The sequence below is a fragment of the Vitis vinifera genome, chromosome 2 (genome assembly GCF_030704535.1).
Source record: "Vitis vinifera cultivar Pinot Noir 40024 chromosome 2, ASM3070453v1".
In the NCBI taxonomy this organism is placed as follows: Eukaryota; Viridiplantae; Streptophyta; class Magnoliopsida; order Vitales; family Vitaceae; genus Vitis; species Vitis vinifera.
This window is the reverse complement of record NC_081806.1, coordinates 5,646,923-5,668,063: the sequence shown is the minus strand read 5'-3', so window position 1 is coordinate 5,668,063 and position 21,141 is coordinate 5,646,923. Positions and strand designations below refer to the sequence as shown.

The window sequence follows — 21,141 nt, the reverse complement described above, 5'->3', positions numbered from 1 at the left end:
TTACATAAAAAAATTTAAATAGTTTAATCACAACCCATGTTGTGATTTGTGATTTTAAGTGACACAGATCTGAGATCTCACACATAAAGCTTGACACGAAAAAGTGAGATTACAGAAAAAGACTAATTTGACAATTAATCTGAGGATTTTTGTACTAAACTCCCCCCCTTTTTCTAACCACCTTTAGGACCAAGCAGGTACAAAAAGAGCCACATAATTGCATAAATTATTTTCTTAGTTGCATAGTTGTGTCTGCCAACTCTGCCCTATTTGTCTACATGAATCCCTTGAAAAGGGGGCCAGAGTAAATATCATGTCCCTAAACTCCTTATTGCACCTGTCTTTGCAAAATTTTCAAGAGGCCGATGATTAATTAAAAAGCTGAGGTGTCGAAGTGTGAGATGAAAAAAAGAGAGACAAAGCATGATAGTTGAAGGGAGGAAAAGAATAGGCAATGTCCTGTTTAGGGGAAGGGTAGGCAGAGGCTCCCAGTTTATTAAAGATGGGTCCTGACTCCTGACTATGTGCAGCATAAATATGGATAGGAGGCCTTAATGCGGGGGTCCTTATCTCTTCCTTCATACCCCCTCTTTGAGGGCACATACATATATGTGAATGTCTTTGTTCTCGTATCTGTAATTCTAACAAGGAATGAATTACTTAGTGCAGACATTGGATGATCTCACAAGTCACAATACATATTCCACTTTCTTTCCCAGAAAAAAGTGGGGACAACTCATAGGCATACCTTCAACAATTACCCATTGAGGGAACAGAAGTGGGTTTCCGGCAATGCATTGAAATGTATTTATAGATTCAGAGCAGAGTGGGTACTCATAAATTCAGCCACCCAATTTTCCTTATCCTCTTAACTAAGATAGGGACACCACCATTTAAAACCCTTCCTTTTGTTTTGTTTTATTTGGGACTCAGTTTCAGTATTTGAGTTTGGAATTCCCAGAAAATTAAGACTGGATGTGGCATATCAAGAAGGTTCATAGGTGGTGGGTTCGCATGGAATTAATATCGAACTGGGTTCAACTAGACCTACTGGCTTGGTGGATTCATTTCACCAAGGTTTTCGTAAGTGTCTTACGCATTGCCAATCCAGAAATTCAGTACTTAAAGCCTAATAAGTTTCAGGACTTGCCACATGGTTCAATTGTTCTCAGTAGGCATTTTGGTTAAATGGATTAAATTATTGCCATGCTTCCAAGAAATGAGACCAGTAAGTACCTCCAGAATTTCAAACCGATTGGGCTTCACAGTTGTGATTCTTCATATCATTCAACACTAGTGTAGTATTGCTATTTCTTAACATTTATCAAAGATGGCATTTATGGAGGAAGATATTGTCTGCCCTACACTCAATGGGGCTTATAGCTTTAAAACTAGTTTACATGGTTAAAGAGGAACCTGCACATATATAGTATAAAAACCGTTTTTCCGTATTCAATATGAGATATCACAATCACCCCTATGCAAAAGTTGTGTCCCATGAATTGTAGGATCAAACAAAAAGATTTCCCTTGCAGGTTAAACAAACTCTTACATTAGGGTCGAGGATCAACTCTAACATCATTTGTAACAACCTACTCTTAATCATATAAATACTATGCTCTGAGCACAAAGGGCTCTTACGACTTTAAAACGCGTCTATATCATTAAAAGGAATTCACATATATTTAACGCAACTTTTTCCCCTCCTGGGTGTAGGATATTACATTCATTAAGAGGAGCCCACACAAAGGAAGAATGGCTTTGAACAACCAACTACTGAGGGTTTCTTTTTCAAGTGATTCAGCTGGACATCTCTTTCAGCCTCGAAACAGTTATTTTAAGCTTCCAAAGAGAGAAAATAATACTGGCATCTGATGGGCTCTGTTACAGTCAATTACCAGAGAGTTTTTAAACTGGAATGTGATCTGAAAAATCTAGGAAAAGAATAAAGCTGCATTTTTCTGCTAAAGGGAACTTTTTGTTTTGTTAGAAGCACAAGAAAATTGATATTTCATAGAGACCAACTTCTACAATTAATCAAATGGTTTGGGCAAATTGTTAGGTTTAATTACCTCATATGATGCATACTTTGATAATAATCATACCAACAATTACCTTAAATCATTCAAGAATAGAAACTCAGAGCTCAAGACTTCACAATCAAAATCCAAACCAACATCTATTTGCTTCCATGCAAACCCCAGTGGTTGTGAGGCTGTTTATACAGATTTTTTTTTTCTTTATTTACCAAATGAGAGTCAGATTTGCTGAAGAGAGACCATTTTCTCAGTGACAGTAATGCAAAAGTTAGAACAATAATCATCGAAACAAAGGAGCAAGATCAGAAACTCTTCTTCAATGCCAATCTCTACATCCCACAACCATAAATGTGAAAAAAAGAAAAGAAACAACTCTGATATCAAGTAAAATTAGAAAATATGAAACAAAGAAAAAAGGAAGTCAAGAGTCTAGATAGCAGCTTTCATATCCATCTTTCTTGAATTCTAAGGGTCTAAGGATCTTCATGTTTACCTAGAAAGGTTTTTACTGATCTGTGCACTTCTCTTGATTGATTCAATCCTTTGAAGCCTGATCTGCTCTCTGAATTTTGCAATGAACTCATCAGCCTTCTTGTTGACATCATGGCTTCCATCGCCCGCACTAGTAGAGGCAGCCTCATCATTGTCTGAGCTCTCTTCGTAGCTCTCTTCATCGCTTCTGGACTCTTCATCGGAATCCAAGAAAACGTTTTCCGAAAGCTCTTTCTTCCCTCCCTTCTCATATTCCATGAGGGTTGGCCTTGACATAGAAGGGAGGCTTTCATGACTTGGCCTCTCTGACCTTACTAGTACTTGATCAAATGCCACCCTCTTTCTTCCTGTCTTCTGTGTCATATTTCCTGCAACTTCCTTTGGTTTTTTCTCATCATCCCCAACTTCTGCAGCTTTCCTCATCCCTGCAACTGGTTCACCAGCTCTAAGTGTTCTGAATGACTTCCCCATTAGTGAGCCATCAATTTGGGGTCTTGGTATTGTTTCCACTCCTGAATTTGCTCTTCTCAGGGTGTCCTCTCTGCCACTTCTACTCCAATCTTTGGGTTCATTTGTCATGCTTCTTTTAAAATCCTTCTCACCAGATACTCTACCTCTAGCTACACTAGAAATTGTGGGTGGTGGTGGTGGGGGTGGAGGTGGGGGAGGAGGAGTAGACTTATAGAAGCTCTTCTTCCTTGCAAAATCTTCCACACTCTTGGCTTGGGATTCTGATGATAGAGAGGGTGAAAGAGATGGTTTCTTTGGTGAAGAAAATGATGGTGAAGGAGATAACTTCTTGGGTGAAGAAGATACAGAACTGGCATGAGATGATCCAGACCTTTGGGACCTAAAAGACCTTGATTCGAGCTTGTTGATTTTAGGTTCCTCCACTGATGGAGGAAGAGAATACAGAGGAGGGCTATCCACCTCTTCCTTCATTTCCATCCTCCCTGACCTTGACCTCCATGGAATGGGAGATGGAAGAACAACATTTTGCTCCAATTTTTTCTCCAGTTCTAGAGGTTCCAGATCTCCCAATTCCCCGTTCTTAATTGTACTCCGATTGATTGAGAACCTCTTTGAACCTGAATTTAAACTCGACCAACTGAGAGAACGAGAGATGCCGCCATCTCCATTAGTGGATTCACCATCACCCGGGTCCGAAACACGCGATTTCAAGCTCCTAACAGGCAAAAGCAATGGCTTTTCCCCAATTCTCGACCCCTTACTGCTCTGCTCATCAATAACAGAGCTTTCCTGTGTAACCACAACCACTGGTTTACCCCTATAGTACTGACTATTCCATGTTTGGACCTTACTCTCACCCGACCCACTTGGGCTTTCAACCTCTTCATCAAAAACTGATGAAACCTGAAGAAATCTAGACACATAGGATTGAGCATTATCAAATTTAGAGTGATTTTCCTTCTCTGTTTCATCATTTCGCCGGCTAAAAAGGCCATAAGAAACAGCAATACCCACAAAAACAAGGTGAAGAAGCTCCCAGCTTCTGTTGAATACAGTCTGGTTGATAAATTCAGGTGCTTGTGAGGGGAACAGTGGGAGAATTGCAAGAAAAAGTGTAACAATGAGAGCTTTGTACAGAAAGCCTGAATAGAACTTACTTGGGTTGGCTTGGTTTTGTGGGGTTGTTGAGGTTATCTCTGAAACTAGCTGTTGGGATTTGTTGTAAGGGTCTATCTCTGCCATTGAAGATCTCCTTAACCGTGACACTGCAACAAAGTTAAGAAGAAGAAGAAGAAGAAGAAGAAGAAGAAGAAGAAGGAAGAAGAAGAAGAAAGAAGAAGAAGGAAAGAAGAAGAAAGAAGAAGAAGAAGAAGAAAAGAAGACTTAGGGGCTAAGGAAAAGTGGGGAAAGAGGAAAGGGGGAGAGTGAAGAGGAAAGTTTTGGTTAGATGTGAGCAAAATTCAAGCTTTGCTAGCTTTAGTGGTTGCTTTGCTTTAGCTGCTTTTAACGGTTCTCAACAATTGACCCCAGGCTTTCCATTTCCGCAATTTGCCCAAGTCACCTTTTCGTTTGTGGGTGGCTGAAAATGTTGAACAACTAAGATTCCTTCAGGTCTTTAAGATATGATTAACAAAATAAGTTCTTTAGCCCATGCATATGCCCGGAAGACAGAAGATCACTCAACCAACCAATGGCTTAGAGTCTGCAGAATTGAAAGATATGATTAAGAAACAAAGATTATCAGGTGGGAAAATCGGTATCTGCAATGAGAATGTAGTACTTGGGCCAGTGCTGCTTTCAATCTACGCAATGCTAGCTATTTTGCATTGCACCCACACAGACATCTGCTTTGTGGGCATGTTCTTTTGGAATGCTTTTAGGCGAGGGAGGCGACCAACGTAAAAAAAATATTTTCTGTCTTATGTCAAAGCTCAATACTTCATATTTCTTTACTTTGTTATGATTTCCCACCTGCTCCATTAAACAACTGGTCTAATTGGATTCTCCAGCTCCATAGATGTAAATCACTGCTGTTGATTCTCTCTCCCTCTATATATATATAAAATGAAAAAGTTGAGGGTATGACATAGATCTGAGTCAGAGATGAGCAGTGGGGTGTTAGAGAATCACTCCAAGGATAGTTGGGGGAATTGGGAAAACTGAAGGGCAATTAGGTTGCGTGGATCTGGTCAGGGTTCTTCTTTTGGACTGCGTACGCTAGCTTTTTGTGGAGGCTATTTAAAAACAAAATAAAAAAAATGTCTTTACAACTTTGGAGGGTATGCTTTTCGTATCTCTTGATCTTCCTTCTCCATTCTTCAATTCCCATATGCTCTTGAGTGCCATCCAGTGGCTTAGAGAAGTAGTGAAATTTTATTTTTTTTGAAAAAGAAGAGAATGGTCCCTCCTACAAGATTTCTCCCTTGTCAGCCTACTTGCAGGATGGTAAATATTCCTTCCAAAATCAATTTTTATCCAACCAAGTTTTCTCTTAGCTTGTTGCCCTCCTCACTTGTGCCATGTTGTCGATCAACCATTGTAATACTAAGAGAAAAAAATTCCATATATAGAAGTGGCGTCAAGAACCACTCGGGGCGCACCTTGCACGGTTCAACCTGATTTCAGTTGGCTTCGGGAAGAGTCCTTTTTGTAATTTGCTTTGGGCTAAGGTGGAAAAAAGCTACCGCGAATTGAATTATTAATTTAATAATAATATTTATATATTTATCATTCATATTATTTTATGTTATAATATTTTGGTCACTTCTTTTTAAATTATTTTAAAAAATAATGTAAAATTAAAAGATAAATAGTTCGTTTTTTTAAATCTATGCCCCCAACCCCAACTATAAAATATCAATCTGCAGACTAAAGATTAACATTTTCCACGGCATTTGAATTCAATTGGTCAAGTAAAACTGTAAAAAAAAAGGGAAAATTATAAGGATAATCCTCACTAGAGGAAAGTAGGGTGATAAGGTATCATTTTTTTTCCCGAATTCATGACCGACAGTACATGCGTTGCGAAAGACTTTTACGTATTGAATCTGATTCCCATGCTTTCGAACGTGTCAAAAATAAAATAAGTGCTTAGGGAGTAAAAAAGTGTGTAATGTGACGAGGATGGAAGAGATATAATCTTAAGAATAAATAAATAAATATATAGATATATATTTTAAAAATAACATATTGGAAGTGACACAAAGCGTGTATGATTTTGGTTTTATAAAAAATTAGATAATTAAGAATGTGTTTGATAGTGATTTTAAGAAGTATTTATACTATTTTTAATACTTGAAAGATAAAAAATTTTAAATGTCAGAAAGACTAAAAACACTTCATAAAATCATTATCAAATGCACTTTAATATTCATAAAACGACTTAAATGTTGTTACTTCAAATGTTTTTAGGAGAATCAATTCTTAAAATTTGTTTGATAGTAATTCTAGGAAACCCTTTTAATATTTTTAATATTTAAAAAAATTTATCATTCAAGTGTTAAAAATGCTAAAAATGCTTTCTAAAATTACTCCCAAACACACTCTTAAACATTTTTCTAAAAAATATTATAAGTAATTTAAAAAAAAAATTTAAATGTTTATTAAATTTTATCAAATATTTATTTTAAAAAAACATGTTTTAAACTAAAAACGCTTTCTAAAATTATTATCAAATGGACTTTTAATTTTGAAAATATTCATTCTATTGAAACAAAAATATAAAAACGGAGTGTTTTTGCCCTAAGAAAATTCTCTTTATTGGTAGGTGTTTTGTAAATTAACTTAACAACTTAAAGTGATTTAATAATTTAATTTAAATCATTACCTCAATAATCTCATTTGCTATTCCACGGCCTCCAATGTTACTTAATTTTTTTCATACTTATAACTTATGAAGACAAATATATAAATTAGATGATTTAAAATAAATTTTAAGTTAATTTTATTAAACAACTTTAATATTTAAAGTAATAAATTATAAGTCAACATACTTAAAGTTAATTTAAATTATTAAATAATAAGTATTAAGGCTATGTTTGGTTCCCGGAAAGTACAAAGGAAAGAAAAAAAATGCTAAGGAAAATGATTTTCTCATGTTTGGTTGTCCTATGAAAAATATAAAAGAAAATCAAATATAATTAAAACTAATTAAAAACTTATGTATTTTTAAATTATTTAATCTTTATATTGATGAATTAAAATAAATAAAATGAGTTTGAAGTAACAAAAAAAATAATTTATCAACTTTTAATCTATTTTTTTATTTTCCTTCATTTTTTCTTTTCTTCTACTTTTCCTTTGTATTTTCTTTCCCTTACATTTTCCCTCAAATTTTCCGGGAACCAAACATAGCCTAAGTTTCTCAAACATCTTATAATCAAGTAAATTGTTAATTTATTGTGTAGTAATATAATAAAATATTAAAATCTATTATAAATTAAAATTTTAAATAATAATAAATAATGCATTTTTACATAGTACAACCAATGATCATTGTCTTTGAATTTTTTTATATTTTGAAAGATTTATATAATAGGCTCATTATAATAATAAACAAAAAAACCAAACACTTGATAAGAACATTTTTTTATGAAATTAAATAATAAGTCAAAAAATCAATATTGTCAAATTATGTGATGTAATTTACTAAGAATCAATGAAAATATCCAAAGTTTTCAGTTAAAATAAATTTAAAGTTAATTGAAAAAAATATTTTTCAATTTGATTTTTAAAAAAGTAATAAGAGCTTTCATTTAAAAAATAATAATTAATGTTAATAAATTTTCTACCAAACCTCCTGATAAGGATGACATTGTAGAAGTTTTTAATAGGGTGATGAACCGTAGCCCGTAGGTCAGTCTCTCTTTTCCATTTAATCAAAGAAAAAAAAAAATCATAATTGTACTATAAAAATATTAAAAATAAAATATAATTAAAGTTAGTTACAAATCTATATATTTTTAAATTATTTAATTTTTATATAAAAAAATTAAAATAAATGAATAAATTTGAAGTAGTATATAAAATAATTTATTAATTTTAAATCTATTTTTTATTTTTATTTCTTTTCCTTTGTTTTCTTTTCTTCTTACTTATTTTTTTTTTTCAAATTTTCTTAAACCAAACCTAACAAAAACCTTTCTCCAGGGAACAAAATTTGAATGAAATTTTTTTAATTTTAATGAAAAAAAAACAATTGTTGAAGATTTTAGACTAAAAAGTATTTGGTAAAACTTAATAGTTATTATTTAAGTTGATTTTAAGTTATTAACTTAAAATTTCTTATTTATTTTTCAATTTTAAGTATTAAGATTGTTTTATAAAATTAACTTAAAATTTATTTTAAATCATTAAATTAAATTAACATACTTACCCTCAATAATTTTAATTAATATTTATAGTTTTACTAATTTTAAGTAATAAATTTATTTATTAAATATTTATATTTAAAGTATTATAGATACATAAAATAACTACAAAAATATTTACTGTAAAAGATGAATTGTCAATGTAAAGTCATATTTGTAAAATATATTTTCACTAAAAGGCATATGAGACTTGAGTTTAAGAAAAAGTTAACTTTTTTGACTTAATATTTAAAATTATTTTAACTTAAAGTTGTAAGTTTAAATTATTTTATAAAACATGTTTAATCTATTTAATAACTTTAATTAGACCATTAAATTATACTAAGTCGTTAAGTTGACTTATCAAATACTTTATAAGAATAATTGAGAAATTGTTAAAAAGAAAATGAAATTATATTTATTTACTAGGGATAGAAAAACTCTCCTCCTACCCATTACAGTCGTATATTTATGAGCATATTTGATTTTTGAAAAGTATTAGGAAAAACAATATTTTTTATATTTGGTTTCATCACAAAAATTAGAAAAGAAAAACAAATATAATTAAAATTAATAAGACATTTATGTATTTTTTATTTTTTTTTCACTTTTTTTTGTTATCATACTTTTCCTATCTATTTTCTTTCACCTTTTTTTAAAAAAAAAATTCAGGCAACCATTAAAGTGATATTTTATTATCTTAAATTATTATAAATCCAAATTTAAATGTTGAATGTCTCAAAAACACAAAATAAATCTCTCAAGTTATCATAATACTAACTATCAAATATCTATTAGGAGGTTGAAAGAAAACAAATTTAAAATAATTAAAATAAAGATATACTTTGACTTTTTTTATTTTATAAATTATGTATTTATAAGACTTCATAAGTTATGTAAAATATTTTAGTTTATGTGAAGCTCTTATTCCTCTTATATAAATAAGATTGAATGTTAAAAAATGAGAAAAAAATGAGACAAAAGGGAAAGAAATTAGAAGAAAAGAGAGAATTTGTTGAAAGAAAGAAAGAAAATTATTGAATTGAAATCTATGATCAAATGAGTCTCTTTTAAGCTTATATAGAGTTGCCTCTACACATCTCTATACGAAAGATGAGAAATGTAGAGTTTTTTGAAGCATTTAGATATTTTTTGTACATAGAAATTATGCACACAATTCTTGAAAGCTTTGAAATAGTATGGTTCTTGAGAGTTCTAAAATAGTAGAGAACCTTTCAAGGTTTAAGATAGTTCCATAAGTACCTATAAATAGAGGATGTTCTCACTTGGCCAAGACATTAAGCATTTGAGAGCCATCTACTAGTAGAAGTGAAGCATTTTAGAGTCGTTTACTAGTGGAGGAGTGTGGAAGATTTTAGAGAATTCTAAAAACATCCACACATTTCTACACAAGAAATGAAAGATAAGGGAAATACGTGGAGATTTTTAGAGAGTTTCAAATATCTTTTGTACATAGAAATTATATAGACAATTCTTAAAAGTTTTAAAGTAATAGTATCACCTTTGACGGTTTAAGAGACAAAGGAAATGTAGAAATTTTTAGAGAGTTCCATATATCTCTTATGCATAGAAATTATGGAAGCACTTCTTGGTAGTTCCAAAGTAATGGGGAACCAAAGAGGATTCAAGAGACTAGTGGGTTCTAGATATCTCTTGTACATAAAAATTATATAGGCAATTCTTGATAGTTCTAAAATAGTGGGAACAAGGGTTTAAGAGAGTTTCATAGATGTCTATAAATAGAGGATGGTATCATTTAGTCAAGGCACTAAGTAATTGAAAACACTTAATAATGTGTTCTTATACAATTAAAGCTTTGCCTTCATTGCACATCCTAATTTCCGAGTCAAGTAGCATTGCTTAGCATATCCAATTTGAGAGTCAAGTATGCTAAGTTAGCAATTTCAAGTACCTTAGTGGTGAGCAACGTCAAGTACCCTAATGGTCTAAGTGTCATTAAGCCGGTGACAAATGTAAGTAATACATTTCAAGTAGAAATACCAAGAATTTTGATATTATTCCGATAGATGGAAATATCATATCAATCGAGCCATTAAAAGATAAAATTTGTATGAAAAAACAACCATTTATAACTTTTAGTTAGTTACACTCATAAATGAAGTTATGTTTACATTTGTATGAAAAAACAAATACATAAAGGAATAAATTTCGACATTTTAGTTAACCACACTCAATTTATTATGTTTATATTTTTATGAAAAAACAATTATATAAAGGAAACAGATTTTGATATTTTAATCGACTATGCTCAGTTATGTGTATTTAATAGATTTAGTATGAAAACAGATTTTGATATTTTAATCGACTATGCTCAATTATGCTTATTTAATAGATTTAGTATATTGAATTTTTTTAGTTGGTTAAATAAAAATTTTGAAAGAAATGTTTTTAGATTTATTTCTTTTTTTTTTATTAAGTTCGCTCTCATTTTTTTTAATGGAACGTACCAACAATTTGTAGTTAGGATTCAATGAAACAAAAAAATATGTTTCAAATTAAAATCTTGGAAAAAAGAATAATGTAAAAAGGTTTCTTTCAAATATTAATATTTAGAAAGTGAAACAATGAACAAACAATGAAGAATTTCTTCTTGTACATGAAATTATGCTAGACTCCCTTTCCATCTTACTTCACGCTAAGGAAAATACTTTGTAGAAATTCCAAAAGCTGTCTAGAAAAAAGTCATAGTTTAATATTAAAAAATATGAACATTAAATCCCAAAGCACCATCGTATAGGTCTTTTTTTTAAAACAGATCTTTAGGAACTAGAAACCTTTTTCCATGAAACAAAGTCTGAATGAAAGATTTTAATGAAAAAGAAAAAACACTTTTGGTGAAGATTCTACAATTATTGAACAATTTGCTTTCTTGGAGATGTAAGAAATAAGAGGAGATTTTGAAAAATGATCATTCACTATACATTTGGAGATTTGGAGAGCGTTTAAGAGTAATTCTACAAAATATTTTTAACATTTTTAATACTTAAATAATAAAAAGTTTGAAGTGTTAGAAATGTTAAAAGTTTTCTAAAATTACTACCAAATTGATCTTTAGATACTTTTGATAATGTTTCTAACATTTATACTAGTTGAAATATAAATTTTTTTTAATGTTAAATGTTAGAAATAATTATTAAAATCAATATCAAATATGTTCTTAATGTTAGATGATAAATTTTTATTAGTAAAATTAATTCTTAAAATATTTAAAAATTAATTCATTTTATAAGTTACCTTAAATTAGATTTTAGTTATTTCTAAATTATCTTTATAATTTTCAAGTATATAATTTATTTAGGCTTTTGGATATATTTTAAATTTTATAAAATATAACTTTTATATATATATAAAAAAAATAGAAACTCTTGTATAAAAAATATAAATTTATCTCGTATCTTTAAAAATTATTTTAAAAAATTTTCAAACTTGAGGTAGTAATTAAAAACCATTAGATTCTCGATGTAAGGGTTTAAACTACGTTGTCAAGATAAAATATGACATATAGGATATATATGTTATATCTTATAATATGATTTCTAACGAGATATGATATAATTGGATATATATATCTTATGAACATGATATTTTAAAGTAGCATATTTGGGATATGAATAAAAAATAATATGTTATATTATATTGTATTTATATTTAAATTGTGAAATGAATAAAAAATAATATGAATTATATATTATTTTCAATGTAAAATAAAAATTATATTACATTTAAATATTTTTTATTTTAAAAAATAAAATTTTTGTTATCTTTAACAATGTTTTGATTAAAATATTTGAACTTTACAAATAAATTTTTTTATATTATGTTATTTAATATATAAAAATAATTTATATATTAATATTATTTTATAAATATTTTTTTAGTTTTTTTTAATCATAATAAAAAATTACTTTGTAAAATGAATATATTAAAAAAATAAAGTTTTGATAAAAATAATAATTTTTTTGATACATGAAATATGTATATCTCATATTTTACCATGTGATTAATATATCTAACATAAAAGAGATAAAAAAAAAAAATGGTGGATAATATATCCCACCACTTATTCTATTTCATATTTGGTTGAACATATGATAACATAAGTGATAAAATAACTTATCATATTCTATCATCAATAATGTGATAAGATATAATATCTCATCTCTTATCCTATTACATTCCGGTCAATCAAACATGATCTTAAAGTTTTTAAATTTTATACAAGAGTTATCATTTTTTTTAAATAAAAAAACAAATATATCTAAATGGACACTTATCCATATTTCTAAAATCATCAATGTGATATATATATATATTACTACATATCAAATATCTCTCTTTAATTAGTTGTTAAGTATGTTTAAAAAGTAGTTCCAACGGTAATAGGAGGTTGAAAAATGTGAAATTAGAATAAAGATACACTTTGATTTTTTTTATTATTATTAATATTTACAAATTTCTAATAGTTTTATAAGTTATGTGAAATTAGAATTTTAGTTGGTGTAAAATTCTTATTACTCTTATATAAATAAGATTGAATATAAAAAGAAAAAAAGGAAAAAAGAGAATTTGAGACGGGGAGAAAGAAATTAGAGGAAACGAGAGAACTTGTCAAGAAAGCCATTTGAAGAGAAGAAACCGAAGAAAATAGAGAAGGTGAGAGATTTGAAATCGATTTGAAGAGAAAAAAATTGAAGAGAAGAAAATAAACAAGAGAATTTTCGAAGGAGGAAGACAACAATGGGAGTTATATACTTCAAGTTTAAAAGTGTCAAAAATTTTGACATTATTCCAATAGATGGAAATATCGTATCAGTTGGATCCTTAAAATATAAAATCTTTATGAAAAAACAACTATACAAAGGAACGGATTTTGATATTTTAATCACTCAGGCTCGGACAAATGAAGGTATGTTTATTATTTAGATTTAATATATTTAATTTTTTTAGTTGGTTTAAATAAAAATTTTGAACAGATTGTTTTCATAGATTTATTTCTTTTAATTTTTGGATTAAATGTTTTTTTTATTAATTAAGTTTGACTATCATTTTGTTAATGGAATGTTGAATGTATTAACAATTTGCAGATGTTTCAAACTAAAATATTGGAAAAAAAAGATTATTGTAAAGCATTTTTTTTTTAAATATTAATATTTAGAAAGTGAGACAATGAATAAATAAATCAAGATTTATTTTGGAATTTGACAATCTATGTAAAAAAATAATACCATAAATATAATATTCATTTTAGGATTTTGCGGAAAAAAAAAGATTAATTACAAACATTAAATTAAAGATTTTCCGTATTTTATTTCAGAGTATACGGATGATGATACAATTATCCAAGACAATACTGAGGTTTTGGTCCGTAGAATGGCTGGGCATCCATCAAAACCCATCCTTTTAGAACAACAAAACAAAATGTAAGTGTTTGTACAACAATTGCTATTTTAGCTATACAAGAAGTTTATGTTCTACGAAATTATTTTTAAAAATATTAAAATATTTTTTAAAATGACTTTTAGAAATTATTCAACTCTAGATGTTGTACCACCACCTTCATCCCAAACTGGTTTGCAGCAAAAGACACCTCCTTCCGGATACATATGTCATAGATGCCAAGTGCCTGGTACGTTTAATTTTGGGCTTTATTTAAAAAATGTTTCCAAAAAATTTAAAAAACAATTTCTAAAAAGGGTTTTCTTTTTCACATCTTAATTTTCTCTAAACGACTAAAGTGTATTATTAAAAAACAAAAATTCATTTTTGTTTTCTGGTTGTCGAACATTTTTCCTATTTTATTCTTAGAAACAAAAAATTGTTTTTAAAAACAACTTTCAAATATACCCTCTAACTTACTTACCTTCGGGTTTTGAGGCTCACCTATCTTAAACACAAATTGTACTAAATTTATGACCAGGGCATTTTATTCAACACTGTCCTACAAATGGCTCAGACATCCAAAGAATGAAGCCAAATAAGTAAGTTTTTATCCATTATTCATATCAAAAGTCTCATATAATGGTGCTACAATTAAAATCAAATCAATTAATCATTTCAAATTGAAATTAACAGACCTGATTCCAAGAAAAAGGAGGATGAGAGGAGCATCCCACCAAAACTTCATTGCCCACTCTGTAAGCTGCCAATGTTGGATGCTGTAATGGTCAAATGTTGTTTTACCAGTTTCTGTCACAGATGTAAGACTAAATTTTATGTCCTTTTCTTGTTGATATAATATAAAGTATGATTCACAAATCTAATAAAGCCAAATATTAAAACTTCATTCAGGCATAAGCAACTGCCCGACTTGTCCATGTGGAGCGAGGGTCGTATCAAATGACCTCCTACCGAATCTTACATTGAGAGATATCATTCTTAGATTTCAAGGTTTGTACTGCATGGATTAATGTTTTTTTTTCCAATTTATTTTATGAGTTCGATAGTTAATTAATTAATTTATTTACTTTCAGATAAGGAATATAAGGGTGTTTGTGGTCGCGGAGAGAAAATTCAAGTGAAGAAATTACTTCCAAAAAGATGATAAAAATATGTTAAATCATCTTTCTTTCGTTTTAATTTTTTATTTTCTTCATTCCAATATTTTTCCAACATTTTGTTATGATAGATGGTTGTATTTGTAATAGAAAACTATATTTGTTATGATATATGGTTGTATTTGTAATAAAAAAGTATATTTGTTCAATAAAATAATATATTCTATATTTGCACCTCGATTAATTCCATGGGACCCTAAAGTTAACGGGTAAGCCTTCAGTGACCTTGAGGGGACTTAGAACTGGTTACCACTAGAAAGCAAACCCAAGACCGGACCAATTGAGTTACCCATCAGGTTTTATAATTAGCAATTTATATAGAATATTGGCCATTCTATAGCTATAAAGGGAAATAATTAGAAAGAGAAATGCAATTTTTTGAAGATGCAACTGGAAGTAGATAACTTTATAGCTAAATACTTTAACTAAAACATGCTATTGAATATCAAGGCAGAGGTCATTAACGAATAAGTTCTACGTGGTGACATCCATTATCACCACGTAGAACTTATTGAGCCATTCTGGAAGAAAATCACTGGCATTTGTGCTGAGAGATTGAAGAAAGACCCAGCAACCAAATTTAAGAACCCATTTTTTTTATAGTTTATAAAGATCAACAGAATCCATCAATTCTGAAATGACTCAAATAGACTAGATCACAATAATTAACTGCATCTTAGAGTGAAAGCTAGTGCAGGTGCAACAGCATAAGGAGACACTGTTTCAGAGCAGAGCAGGGCACAAAAAGTTGTTTTATTTTTAGTATAGTTACAAATTCTCAAGCCAAACTTCTACGAGAGAGGTTGCAACCTTTTTCCACCCACCTGCAATAAACGAGGAGCTGCAAAAGACAACCCAAATCGAAACAGAAATTAGTCAGATGCATATAGCAAGAATTCAACACTTAAAATCCTTCACATCGAGCAGCAAGGAAACATAAGAGAATCTCACTCAATTTTGTGATACATAATTGTCATATGACCGGTAAACAAACTCTGACATGTAAAACATGTCCTGCTCATTTTTATGATTCTGCAAATGAGCCATCCGATATCTCAAATATGTTTTGCGCATAGAAATTCAAACGACCTAAGAATCATCAAGCTACAAATAAAGGGCAATAAGCTGAAACCCAAGGTGATGTATGAAAGAATCAAGCTACAAACAAGGGACTGTAGAATTAATCTTGGCCATCGAGTCTATTTTACAACATAACCAATCAAAGCCAAAATAAGAAAATTAACACCACCAGGAATTTCTCAAGTCAATGCCTTCAGATAATTCTGTAGGCTATCCTAGTGAATGATAACAAAACGGAAACTAAATAACCATTGTGAATGAAAGAATAGCCTAGTCATCTTTGAAGAAAGACAAATGCATTTAGGCCCACAGAGTTAAGGAAAAAACCACAAAACCAAACTAAAGGATATATGCTTTCTAATTTGTCAAAAGATCAACAGCATCTGCCAACAAACCAAAGACCAAACATGCCTATCAATAATCCAACATTCTACATTTGGTCTGCATGCACGAGCATATATGATCATCAAAAACTGATCAGTTTCATTCTTCCCACCCAAATAAATTGTTGAGGTTATAAAAATAATAATAATTTGCCCGTGCTAACATCTCCTAAAATTTGAGCTGCTCATTTTGCATAGACAAGAATTTGCAATACACCAACTCAGAAACTTTCTTTTTAAGATATAAAAAATATTAATCTCATATGTCAATGGTTTGTTCTCAGGTTTCATTCTTATTTTGGGAGCCGGGTGAGCTGGTTTTTATTTGTATCGGATATTTTGAAGTTTGGCTTCAACTAATAGACTTTGGGTTACTTCCAAATTATAAATCACATTTTTAGCTACTACAAACATGACTCAAAGTTTGTTCATCTTAAGTCCAATACTAAAAGAAGCAACACAACAAATCCAATCTGCATAGAGTCTAACCAAATAAATAAAATAGCTCCTAAGAATAAAAGATCAAGTCATTACCACAAAACAGTTTTAAAACACACTCAAGTACACCGTAAAGTATCAATGATATTAAGGTGGGGCAGATTCAGAGGGATTTTATGTGGGGAGGTGGGGCTCTTGAGAGAAAACCTCATTTAGTAAGGTCGACAACAGTTTGCCTAGATAAAAGAAAAGGGAGGTTGGGGGTGAAGAGCCTTGCTCTGCTCGATAAGGCTCTTCTTGGCAAATGGAGTTGGCACTTTGCAAATGAAAAAGAGGCTTTTTGGAACCAAGTAATAAGGGGGCAAATATGGGGAGTAACGTGGTGGGTGGTGTTCGCGGGAGTTAGAGAGGGGTATGGTGTAGGCATGTGGAAAGCAATTAGGAAGTTTGGGCACCTTGTTAGCTCTAGAATTTCTTTTGTGGTGGGAAATGGGCAGAGATGTGTTTTTGATGGAACTACACCTTTGTGCAAATCTTTTCCCACCTTATTTGCATTAGCTACTTCAAAGAGGCTTAATTCCTATTTTCTAATTAAATAAAAACCCCTTTAAAGGCAAAAACATCTGCACCCTTATGGCTCTGGCTGTTCATAGAAATGAAATTCTGTATTGCTCTTTCAAGAAGATGAAGGCGTCGTTCTTCTCTTTGTACCCAGATTTTACTTTACAATTCCAAATTTAACTGAATCCTTTCGCAACACATAAGCAGTAAACACGGGCAAATGCATACACATACAAGGATCACGTAACAGCTTTGTCAACAACACAGTACAACATTAATACTCACCCAAAGTATAGAAATGCAGTGCACAAAATAAACACAGTACCTCAAATTCTAAGCGGTTTGGGCGGGAATCATCCCGGTCTTCCTCGCATACGCGAAAATCCCACCGGCCTCAATTACCGGTCCGACATCCCCAACTGGATTCAATTTATACTCCTTTCCTGTGGTATGGTTGATCAACTTGCTCTCTCCAAGCTCAATGGTGACAACGTCTCCAGTACGGCACTCCTCGCAAATCCTAACCTCCGTTTCCAAAGGATAAACCTCGCCAGTGGACACAGAGTTCCGGAAGAAGATCCGCGCGTACGACTCAGCCACTACGGCTCTGGCGCCGGCGGCGCCCAACGCCACTGGCGCGTGCTCGCGGGAGGAGCCGCATCCGAAGTTTTGGCCGGCGATGACGATGGTGTACTTGGTTTTCAACTCGCCGGCTTCAATGAAGCGGGTTTCATAGGACGAGGGAAGGCCGATGAAGGCGTAAGAGCCGAGCTTTTGGTACTCGTCGGGGTTAGATGGGACGAGGGTGAGGTACTCAGCGGGGATGATTTGGTCCGTATCAATGTTGTCGTGGACGACGTAGCAGAGGCCGTGAAATGAGGTGGAGCTGGCAGTAACAGTGGTGGACCGACGAGTGGAGGCGGCGGTAGTGGCGGTAGTGAAGGGGATAGTCGTGAGAGATTTGAAGGGGAATTTACGAGAGATTGCGGTGGAGAATCGGAGACATGAGTGAGGAGAGAGAGAAGCGTGGGGCTTGTGCGAAGACGTGAGGTTAGGGTTTCCTGAAAGGGCTGCCGAAGCTGTTGAAGCCGCCATGGATGTGAGCTTGACGAACACGGAAGGGCTAGAAATCAGGGTTGTAGACCTCTTACATAAGATCCTGCCACATTAAAATGGATGACATAACCCTAAATTTGTAAATAGAACTTTCATCCTTTCTAACCTTTTTTTCTTTTCTTTTTTTTTAAAAAAAAAAATTATTGTAAAAATAATTTATTTTTAAAAATCTATATATAAATAATAAAAATATTAAAAATAAATTATTTTTCATGTTAAATAAAATATTAAATTTATAAATTTAAAGATTGTTTTATTTCTTTTAATCAATTAATTCAATAAAAAGATGATTTGCAAATGGTATAATGAGAATGGTAGTGACAATCACATTTGCAAATGGTATAATGAAAATGGTTTTCAAAGAAAGATGAAGCTTTGAAGGAGATATGGTCTTTGAGGAAAAAACCATAGCTAGTAGAATACTTCCTTTTTGCTCCTTTAGGTCACATTTGTTGAAGATGCAATAACACCTCTCTTGAGCTTGTGGATGACTCGTTCAAATGATGATGATGTCAAATGTCATAAAAAATGTTGATCTATCCTCATTAGGCGCCAATTAATTATAAGATGAGACGGTGAAAACTCAATTTAAGAATTGGTATCAAATCCAAGATCATGGGTTCAAGTTAAAAAAATGTCATATTGGGAGAGGAGATTCTAGAGTTATCTTTTCGATATCAATTCTTAGTAAGATATATGATTTGTAACATTTACTATATTGGCATAAGTTAGAAATTTAATATAGGAACCACCAAATGTTCTTCGTTCTTGTTTTGTTGCCTTTAAACTATCATATAAAGTCACATCTCATTTTATCCAATATTATAATTTTCTCTCAATTCTTCCATCATACATTCCAATCTTATTTCAAATCCCCTCTTAGCCTTACATTTTTTTTTTGGCTATCTATGTAGTTGGATTTGAATTTGTTGAGATTCTAACTCATTTGTACTTATTTGACAATTTCTTGATCATGTAATTCACCATATCAGTAATAAGAGAAGTATGATTTCGCAAAGGATAACTCTCAATTGCACACAAAACAATCATCCTCGCTTTCTTATTCTCTAGTTTCTTTATTTCAAAACCCCCTTGTATTACATAACCCCCTATATAACTCTAATTTCATCCACATTTCCAACAATCACCCTTGTCTTCTCATTCTCTCTTCTCTTTATTTCAAAACCCTTTTGTATCACATAACCCTTTATATAACTCTACTTTCATCCACATTTCCAAATAGTTAACCTTCACTTGATCATATCTTACTCCCTTCCTTAGCATTGTATGTCTCCCTTTTAACATCCCTATTTATGTAATACCTAACATCTTTACTTCCTAAAGAAAACCCACATTGAACCCCAAGCAAATCATTGGATTCATGCTTTGAAAGGTGATAATTACTCTGAAACCTATTTTCTCCACTATCATAATCCATAGACTCATTGTTGGATGAATTTTCATCAACATAACTCGATATTACCATTCAACATGATCATTATCATAAGTTATATCGATTTCCTTATCCTTACCATCACCATAAGCCACACTATCATCCTCATCCTTACACTTTACATCATCTACTTAAATCATGGTTGTCTTTCTTTCCATCCTATTGAAGGTGTAATCACTACCATGTTTTAGATTAAGCCTATATCCTATGATTTGTAAGCCTTTACTGATAAATATGACAATGGGGCAAGTTCGGGATAAGTCAATCTCATCCTAACCTTGTTCCATTTATTTATATCAATTCTTATTCTTGCCTAAAAATAAAGTAAAATAAACAAGACGGGGTGAAGTAGAGTGGGTAGAGAAAATTCTTATACACCTGTCCTGTTTATTTATTTTATTTTTAAAATTTTTCAAAAATAAATATAATTTATAAATAAAGAAATATTATAAACATTTACAATTTATTTTTATAGAAAATAAAATTTATTTATCTTCAAAAAAGTTGAAAAAAGAAAAAAAATCAAATAAAATAAATTTTTATTTAAAATTATATATAATTAGGGTAGGGTGGGGTGGGGCAATGCGAGACAAAGTAATATCCAAACTTGTCTTGAGTTTTTTTTATAATTTTCTCAAATTTGTTCTAAACCCGTTTATCTTTATTCCAAAATCCTTTTTATTAGAGGTGGAAGTGAGGAAGGTATAAAAAAAAAACCCCTTCGATAATCATCCCTATCTACTAATGAAATGACCTATCCATGCCTAGTGAGCCTTGAAGGCTCAACCCATTGGTTGTTTGCCCTCACATAAGACCCATGATTCCAACAAATGATATGTTGCCTTTGGTACATGACAATTATGTGTTGAATCACATAGAAGCTCAACGAACAAATCCTCAAACATGTTAAAAAACACAATAATGGTTTGAGTCCACGTTTATCTCATATCTCTTTCTATTTCAATGGAGAATGAAGTCATAATTTCTCATTTTTTTAACTGCACAGTAAAAACCCATAACCAAGTGTACATACTGTAAAGTGAAACAAACTCTAGAAGAAAAAACATCACTACAAATGCAAAAGCAACCCTAATTTTGCTTATTTTTTAGGTGTGTTATTGTGAATGAAAAAATCATAGCAATGACCCTTTCAAATAAAGTTTA

General features: G+C 31.1%; 2 protein-coding genes across 2 annotated transcripts; both read right to left on the bottom strand.

Annotated features, from left to right (window-relative positions):
* Positions 1 to 2,324: 2,324 nt before the first annotated feature.
* Positions 2,325 to 4,885, bottom strand: LOC104878316 (uncharacterized). The gene has a single exon (XM_010648472.3). It carries the CDS (start codon positions 4,242 to 4,244, stop codon positions 2,529 to 2,531), a length of 1,716 nt encoding a protein of 571 aa, XP_010646774.1. The 5' UTR covers positions 4,245 to 4,885; the 3' UTR covers positions 2,325 to 2,528.
* Positions 4,886 to 15,525: 10,640 nt separating this feature from the next.
* Positions 15,526 to 18,604, bottom strand: LOC100241307 (3-isopropylmalate dehydratase small subunit-like). The gene is made up of 2 exons (XM_002263369.5): positions 17,734 to 18,604; positions 15,526 to 15,787 (listed from the first exon to the last, which is right to left on the bottom strand). Exon 1 carries the CDS (start codon positions 18,501 to 18,503, stop codon positions 17,742 to 17,744), a length of 762 nt encoding a protein of 253 aa, XP_002263405.1. The 5' UTR covers positions 18,504 to 18,604; the 3' UTR covers positions 15,526 to 15,787; positions 17,734 to 17,741.
* Between the last annotated feature and the right edge of the window lie 2,537 nt (positions 18,605 to 21,141).

What these genes read in the sequence shown, in the direction of transcription:
- LOC100241307 (XM_002263369.5), bottom strand. Translation starts at nt 18,503, where the DNA reads ATGGCGGCTTCAACAGCTTCGGCAGCCCTTTCAGGAAACCCTAACCTC.
- LOC104878316 (XM_010648472.3), bottom strand. Translation starts at nt 4,244, where the DNA reads ATGGCAGAGATAGACCCTTACAACAAATCCCAACAGCTAGTTTCAGAG.